This window comes from Carassius auratus, chromosome 9, assembly GCF_003368295.1.
Source record: "Carassius auratus strain Wakin chromosome 9, ASM336829v1, whole genome shotgun sequence".
NCBI lineage: Eukaryota > Metazoa > Chordata > Actinopteri > Cypriniformes > Cyprinidae > Carassius > Carassius auratus.
This window is the reverse complement of record NC_039251.1, coordinates 10,797,910-10,806,676: the sequence shown is the minus strand read 5'-3', so window position 1 is coordinate 10,806,676 and position 8,767 is coordinate 10,797,910. Positions and strand designations below refer to the sequence as shown.

The 8,767-nt window shown below is 34.9% G+C and overlaps 1 protein-coding gene across 2 annotated transcripts; it reads left to right on the top strand.

Moving 5' to 3' along the window:
* The first annotated feature begins 1,870 nt into the window (after nt 1-1,870).
* On the top strand, nt 1,871-5,573 carry LOC113108346 (uncharacterized). 2 transcript variants are annotated; one of them, XM_026271406.1, is made up of 6 exons: nt 1,871-2,210; nt 2,584-2,643; nt 4,753-4,794; nt 4,902-5,015; nt 5,120-5,161; nt 5,255-5,573. In XM_026271406.1, the coding sequence occupies exons 1-6, from the start codon at nt 1,928-1,930 to the stop codon at nt 5,500-5,502; spliced, it is 789 nt and encodes a 262-aa protein (XP_026127191.1). In that variant the 5' UTR covers nt 1,871-1,927; the 3' UTR covers nt 5,503-5,573. The 2 variants fall into 2 exon arrangements, with proteins under 2 accessions (XP_026127191.1, XP_026127193.1); XM_026271408.1 differs by lacking the exon at nt 2,584-2,643.
* Nucleotides 5,574-8,767: the final 3,194 nt, after the last annotated feature.

Below are 8,767 nucleotides of genomic sequence, written 5' to 3'. Positions count from 1 at the left end.
GACCGTCCAGGTTTAAATTCCAAATGATTTTAATAAAGTATAAAAATAATTCCAACACTGACGATCTCTTTCTGCGTGTGTTTGGTTAAAGGAATAGCTAACCTCAAAAAATTCAAAATTGCTGAAAATGTATTCACCTTCAGGTATTTCCAAGATGCAGATGAGTTTGTTTCTTCATAGGAACAGATTATATATATATTAATAAATTCAAATCAAGCTGGAGAGCTTTCCAAGATGTCACTGCTATAATGTAAAAATACATATTTGTTTAGACATGTATTTGCAAAGTACAGTTTATAAAAGATTTTATCCAATATACCAATACAGAAGCTGTTTCTGCACAAAATACATTTTGAGAAAAATATCTAAGAAATAAAACATATCCCATAAATGTAGTCTCCTTCAGTATAGAGTTTGTCTGACTTCCTTTTTTTTTAAACCAAGTATCTCTAGTTTATTTAATGTTTAAGATGTGATTGGATCATGTTTTGATACCTGGGGCATCACTTGACATAGATTTTGTTTTCTTTTGCTGGTGTTAGCAGGGTTAGTGAGAAAACAAATATGATTCATACTGACCTATGTCATCTGCTTTTGCTTCAAGCATGTTTGACTTTAGAAAAATTATTTTGTTTTTCTGCAAATGTGGCTACAGTGTCTCCATTGGCAGAAGGTTTAGTTATAGATATGATAGATAGATAGATAGATAGATAGATAGATAGATAGATAGATAGATTGATTCATTCTCAGAAATTGTTGATACAGCTAATCAGTTGCTTTAATTTGCAAATATGAATATATACTTTAAGTTGCACATAAAATGTGTGTGATACAGTAAATGATAACTGAAGACATCACAGATGGTTTGCAGATGGTGATGTTTCAGCCATGCATGAATTAAACATCAGTTGGTCAACATTTTATAGACATCTGCAGGGCATAATATTTAGGCTTGCAGGGTTTATTAGGAAAATGATGTGTTGATGATAAACCTATTAGTTTAATTTTTCTCTGACTTTACCTTGTTATTGGCTAGGGCAATGAGTCCTCATACTGTAAATAGCACACTGAATGTTGTCCAGTCTTTGCTTTAATGTCTACAAGTGAGATTATATTTTCTAAATAACTGGATGTTAACAAGGAATTCATTTTTAATGAAGGTGACATTGCCTTCCTGCTTCCTAACTGCCTTATGCCCAGTCAGCAGAGAGCTTGTCTAACCTCTCAGATTCAGATCTGCTGAGTCAGCTGTCAGTTCCTGCTGTCACTTTCTGTTTTCTCAATCATAGATAAATGAAAATCAGAATCTTCACATTCATTTGAACTACAAGACTTGAAACCATCTTTAATATATATAAAGATATATTGCTGCACCTATTGTTGAGTAGAGCTGCATGAATGAAGAACAAAAGTAGGTTAATTTAGAGAGTCTCTCTAAATTCAATTGTCGATTGTATTTTCATTTCTGAGCTTGTCAGAGTTTTTATTGTATATATATAAATATATATAAATCTGACAAGCTCAGAAATTTAAATACAATCGACAATCGAATTTAGAAAGAATATATATATATATATATATATATATATATATATATATATATATATATATATATATATATATATATATATATATAATTTCCACCAGGTCAGTGCTACAGAATAAATAATACAGAAAAACTACTCTTTATACAGAAGACAGGCATCGTGGTCAATGCTTTTACAAATTAATTTTATCTCATACTAGAAAACTGTCTCATCAGAGACTAGGTTTGGAAACTATTTTACATAATAGTCGGTGAGATAAGGTATTGTAGGCTGCTAGAAGATCGCCATCTAGCGTGGAATAAAGGCAACGCTCAAATCGAAAACGAAAGTAAACTCTTGTCTCTCTCGTATTTTCATAGGCTGTTAACGGCTCGTAGAAAATGGAAATCATCGTGAAAAACAAACTTAAACTGATCAAATGGCTCAGTTTGGATCATGTTTTTATTTTGCAACATGTTCAAGCTAATCAACTTATAACATCGCTTCATTACAGAGAACTGATGGACATGACCGGTAAAGACAGAGTCGTTATCAAACTTCTGGACATTATCATTGGAAATGGTGAAAATGTGTGTCGAAATTTTTTGAATTTGTTAAAAAATGATGATGTGAATGAATTGTATCCTGAGCTCAGAGAATGGACCAAAACAGTGGACACTAAAGGTAAGCGCATTGTGCATTAATAGAGAGAGGCCTAAGTTATAAAACATTAATTCATACCATATTGCATTCAGCGACATTTTAGCTTAATTGGGCAGATAAATGGGCAGTCAATCTTTTTTATTTGTTTATTTTGATAATGGGGTTTGTTTAAAAAATGTATTTACGCCAGAACATATAAACATATTCGACCTGCTGAAAAACGTCTTCCAGCCTAGTGTGAAATCACTCTACATTAACAATAATTTAGTTCAAATATAATGTGATTTAATGGAAAACAATGATTTTTCAGAGTTGTAAATGGGCGCCTTAATGTCTTTATTAAGATAGTTCAACTTTAGTTTAATGATAATGATTTTTTTTTATAATGTTACAGACCTAAAAGCAGAAAAAGACTGCAAAGAACGTGGAGAAAGTAGTAACAGGCCAATACAAGGTTAGATTTTAGATCTTGATTCAGTCATTTTCTGTATATACAGTATGCATGCATGTACCCTCCAGTGATATTTGCACCTTTGATAAATAAGAGCAAATGTGGCTGTGAAAATAAATCTTGCAGAGAGAATTGCAGAGATTAGTTTAATCCTGAGGTCAGAGAGCCTCAAAAAAATCAAAGAGCCCCTACATCACCACATGTTTTTTGGGAGGGTTCAAAGAAGAATTGACCTGTCAGTAGACCCTGGCCCATAGTTACTGTTGCTCACTCAGACAAACAAACATCATGCTCACTGTTTTACAATGACAGCTGTCAGTGAAAACTTTCTTCCGAGTTGTTTCTGATAAATTTGGGACACAGATTGACCTTCGAGTGGGACTTAAAAATGCCATGGAGGGATACATATTATATATAAGATATTAAAACAAATATGTAAAAATACAGATCACAATGAAAACAGGAGAAATATGTTGTGGTCGTTACAATCACAATGACAACATCCTGGATCAGCACCAATCATATACTGCAGAGTTAGATTAATTCAATTTACATTTAACCAGATTAATATGGAGAGGCACTCTCATATAGACCTTTGTTTATGTGCTTTTGACTTTCACTGCACAATATATGATGTGAGAACAGTTCGTTATTTAGGTTTTTATGTTAGCATGGGCTCACTAACTTTAACGCTAACATTAGCTTTTAGCCAGAGATACCTTTCTAAAGAACAAAGATGACATAAACATTCTGCTTGAGCAGATGAAAAGAGTAACTTAAAAAAAGTATGACAACCAGAAGATGAACATTTTGATTGGAGTTCATTGAATGCTTGGGTACATTTTGCTCTGTTTTGGTTGGATTTAGGAAATGGAATAAAATAAATGACATTGCCTATCCTCTCAGGATAACTGGAATTAGTGTTACAAGTACCCTAGGCACATAGTTTTTCCATTTTTGTAGCATAAACACCATGAAACAGATGCGAGTGTCGGATCTTCCAATGGTTCTCTACGGCGCTGAAAGCTAAAGATGTCGAGATCCACTCCTCATGCAACTGATACTCGACTGCCATTGGCTCATCTGTGTTTGAGGGGAGGGGCATACTGATAGGTCAATTCTCCTTGCTCATCCAAAAACAAACTTCATATTCAGTTAGACACGACTGGAACCTCAAATGGCACTGGCTTCTATGGTCAGATGAAACTGAAGAAAGATCCTTTTGGCAACAGATGGGTTTAGTACAAACAGATGAAGGTACCCCATGCCCAAAGTTAAATATACTGCTGGATCTTTAATGTTGTGGGCCTTTTTCTGCTGGAGGTCCTGGACATCTTGTTCAGATGCATGGCATTATGGATTATATCAAATACCAAGGGATAAAAAATCGAAACCTGGCTGTCTCTGTGAGAAACCATATAATTGGCCGTGGTTAAATCTTCCGTCAGGACAGTAATCCAAAACAAAAATGGGCCGTCCCAGTTCTCTGACCTTAACATTATAGAAAATGAGTGAGATGAACTGAAGAGAAGAATGAAGGTGGTCATCTGAAGTATCTGGAGAGATTCTGCATGAAGGAATGGTCTCTGATCTCATATCAGGAGTTCTCCAAACTCTTCAGGCTTTATGGGAGAAAATAATTAATATATTTAATTAATATATTCATATAATTAATAATTGTGGCCAACATGAACTAGAGAAAGCATTTATTTTAAAAATGAGATTTCCCCCCACTTCTTACTGTAAATGATAGGTTAGAACTTAGTACATTTTTTGAATGAAAGATAAAAAGTATAAACTATGCAGATTTATTTTCACAGCCACCTTTTCTCATAGTTACCAAGGGTGCCGATATTTTAATGGAAAACTATGGATTTTCAGTTTGGAGTTGAGTTTTGTCAAGTGTCTTTATTCATTGTTCAAACTTAGTGACATTGAACTGCCCTGTATAAAAAATAACTGTAAAATTGCTATGAATACTTAAATATGTATTGTGGTAAACTGGGTAGATCAATGTAATGCATTGCAGTACATTTCATAGGATGCTTGCATGATTTTTGCAATCCAAAAAAAAACGTTTCTCTCTCTCTCTCTCTCTCTCTCTCTTTCCAGAGACTGCCACCACGACAAGACAACCAGGCATCAAAGTAAACAGTAAGTGTGATTTATATTTATTTATATTGGAAACATTATCAGATGTATAATTAGCAATTGTATGAACTGACTGATTTTTTTTCTCTTTTTTTTTTTTATGTAAAAAGGCAACATCTCTGCATCTGATGGCAGCGTTGTATATTCTCCAATAATAACTGGTGCAAGTCTAGGCTCCATTGAAATGAATATGACTCTTGCACCCTTATCCCTGACCAGAAGTGGTTAGTAAAAAACACTACCTGAAACTATTAAAAAATTAATTAAATGAAGTTGCTTAACCTTCAGAAAATATTGATTATTACATCCATTATATCCATTATTACAGACCAGAAACCTGGTAGAGAGTGTGAACATAGGACAATACAAGGTTAGAGTGAGTTTATTTCTTTCTATTCTATATACTTATTTTTCTTTCCAGAAAGTATCTTATGATTTTTTATTATATTTTTGTATTTCCCAGATTATGAGAAGTTTCTAAAAGAAAACACCAGTCTGCTGGTTCAAAGAGTGAAGAACATTGATCCAGTTATTGATGATCTTGACCTACATGTTGAATCAGTTGCAAATGTGAGAGCGAAGCCAACAGATCAAAACAAGATGAGGGAACTGCTCACCTATGTGAATTGTGAAAGCATTGCTAAGGACCTGTTCAACGCTCTGTGCAAGCATGAAAAACATCTAATGAATGAACTACTGAGCAGCTACTAGTTGTATTGTTTACCCACCAGATTACTGTCAATGCCAATAATACATTTTTATAAAGTTTTTTTTTAAAGTGATTGTTCGTGGAGTTTTCCTTTTTTTATATAAATTGATAACCAAGTTGGTAATACAAATTGCTAATCAGCCAATCACATGGCAACAACTCAATGCATTTAGGCATCTAGTGAAGATGACTTGCTGGAGTTCAAACCGAGCGTCAGAATGGGGACAAAAGGGGATTTAAGAGACTTTGAATGTTTAATGGTTGTTGGTGCCAGACGGACTGGTCTGGGTATTTCAAAAACTGCTGATCTACTGGAATTTTCACAGACAACCATCTCTAGGGTTTGCAGAGAATGGTCAGAAAAAGAGAAAATATCCTGTGAGTGGCAGTTGTTTGGATAAAAATGCCTTGTTGATGTCAGAGGTTAGAGGAGAATGGGCAGACTGTTTAGAGATGCTAGAAAGGCAACAGTAACTCAAGTAACTTGTTACAACCAAGGTATGCAGAATACCATTTTGAACGCACAACACATTGAACCCTGAAGCAGATGGGCTACAGCAGCAGAAGACACTGGACAATAGAAGATTGGAAAAATGTTGCCTGGTCTGACGAGTCTCGATTTCTGCTACGATAATCAAATGGTAGGGTCAGAATTCGGTGGAAAGAACATGAAAGCATGGATCCATCCTGCCTTGTTAATTACATTTTATGAATATAATGAAAATCAAATTATAATAATCCAAACAATGCATTTTTATCACCATTAAATGAGAAACCCCTTAACATCACATCAGCTCTTTCACTGCTTGCTAGGAGGTACACTTGCATTTTGTTCTAGTAGCCTAAGTGTTCTAGTAAGTGATAGATAGTATTTTACATCTAAAATTCTATCAACAAAAAAAACACATTTCTACTAGTCTATGTTTGTATATATTTGGTGAAATTAGTTTTCAGAGTCATGACCCCCCCCCCCCCCCCCCCAAAAAAAAAAAATTTTTGTATGTCATATATTTGTCCGTTTATAACCATGTTCATACACGAACACAACTGGAGGTGCAGTAACAGAACTCCGTCACTAGGTGGGGATGGTGGTTCAGTACAACGAGTGAAGAGAAGGAAGGAAGGAACTGAACCGTGTCTAAGAGCACCTGTTGACGTCCAGCATGGCACAGGTAATAAGAAATATGAATTGTAAATCATTGTTCAATCTGTAGAGCGTTATTACACTCAGGTGAGTAAGTTACAGTTAGCTACATTTATGGCCACAGCACCTAGCATATTCAGTTTGGGGATGCATTCATGCTGCTTTGGTGGTTTGAGGTTGGTTTTTGTAAACCGTTTGTAAATATTGTTTCATTCTCTTCTATTAGACTGTGGGAAATTATAAGCGACCAGAAGGGCGCCCAGAGTTCCTTGTCAGGCATTACGTGCAGTATAGAGGGCACATAAAAAGTAAAATTTTTAACCACAGTGGTTGCAGCAATCGGAGCTCTAAATGAGAACCAGGTGTTGGGTCTGTGTCTTTATTGTAAGCCAACATTACTATTTTGTATTTTAGTTTGCATTGTATTGTACAGTAAATACATTTGCTCCATGTATGCTGGACAACTTTTTGAATATTTATTTAAACATAACAAATCTGATGTCAAACATCTGTGGCACAAATTAAAACAAAAGCATGTTAAAATGATCTAAATGAAAACAGAAAATGGCAGTATTTTACCTTAAATGTTGAGGTGGAAGACAATGTCGACAGAAATCATTTAAAGTAAATGTCTCTTGTTGCAAGCTAATATGCATGTATGTATGTATGTATTTAATTATTTATTTGATGAAGATGAATTCAGTCAAAGCTGACATTCGGTCGCTTTATGGATCATTCGTTTATTTATGTTTATTTGCAAATCCTCTGCAGTGTAATTCATGGTATAGACTAATGCTATTGCTCAAATTGAGAAAGACTTATATTACAGTTTAATGGCTGTAATAGAATATGTCATAGTCTTTAACTGATTGCACAAAAACAAAAACCATTCAACATTGCACTCATTGTCTCTCTTCTAAAAACCTAGTGAACTGCCTGGCCTATTAAAATCATAACATGTCTTTGTATATATATATATATATATATATATATATATATATATATATATATATATATATATATATACACACACACACACATACATATATAGCTATCTTGTCTTTTTGGCTGTTTCAAATGCTACAGCTTTTCCCCCTTCAACCTGAAGTGTCCTCACTGCAGTAGGCTAATTGTTATTCCTCCTCTCTCCTGCCTGTCTGATGTTCTTGGGCCAGTCTGATGCCACAGCCATAAGCAGATCACTGCCGGCAGCTCACACATCTCGCAGCAGACAGTGTAGTAGTAAACCGGGTCAGAGATTTCTCCTTCCTAAACGACTGATGTGAGTCGACTATTACCCTTAAACAGCTCACACCAGCATGCAATATGGTCTGGGTTGCTTCTGCTCATTAGGAGTTTCTGCTAGTCAAGACTACATTGGAACTGATGAAAGCTGTCTGGAAAGCTTACATGAACTGTTATGTATGAATAAAATAATTATCACTTTAATACGTAAGTAATGGATTGAGTCACGTAGCGATGACAAAGTGATTTGCTCTGAGAGAATACAAGTGCAATGTGAGCAGTAAAGACTCAAGTTCTTTTGTTCATTCATTATTTGATATTTACATTCTGATAGACTGTAAGAGAATGAGTGACTACTAGACAAGATACCATGTGTTAAATGCTAATTATACTTAATAGCATTTTTAACATTCTGTCATTTGAGGACTATACATGAAACATGGAATTTGACATTGCAAGAATGAGAACTAGAACAGGGAAGAGTTAGTCATCATGGTTTTGTGTTGATTTTTTTTTTTTTTTTTATTGAAAAGGATACTTCACCCAGACATTAAAATGTAATCAATATTTTCTCAATCCCATCTTCTATGGAACACATTCATTGCCCATGCAATGTGTGTATAGGTTCCAGTGTTGTATTGGACCTCCGTGTTGTTCAAAATGTCTTGTGTGTGTGTGTGTTCCACAGAAAAGTCAGGTTTAGAACAACATGAGGGGGTAAACTGGCTCAAACACAGATCTTTCATTCAGTGAAGAGTATGAGTTAGTCCTTTCCACCTACATACATTGGTGTGTGTGTGTATTGGATATCCCAGGCTTATTTAAAGGCCTAGCACATGTCAGTTGCAGTATGTCCACAATGCTTCCCAGAACTCTGC

Coding starts and splice junctions, on each gene's coding strand:
- LOC113108346 (XM_026271406.1), top strand. CDS start 1,928: ATGGAAATCATCGTGAAAAACAAACTTAAACTGATCAAATGGCTCAGT. Junction 2,211..2,583: donor CAAAACAGTGGACACTAAAG/GTAAGCGCATTG, acceptor ATAATGTTACAG/ACCTAAAAGCAGAAAAAGAC. Junction 5,016..5,119: donor CTTATCCCTGACCAGAAGTG/GTTAGTAAAAAA, acceptor CCATTATTACAG/ACCAGAAACCTGGTAGAGAG.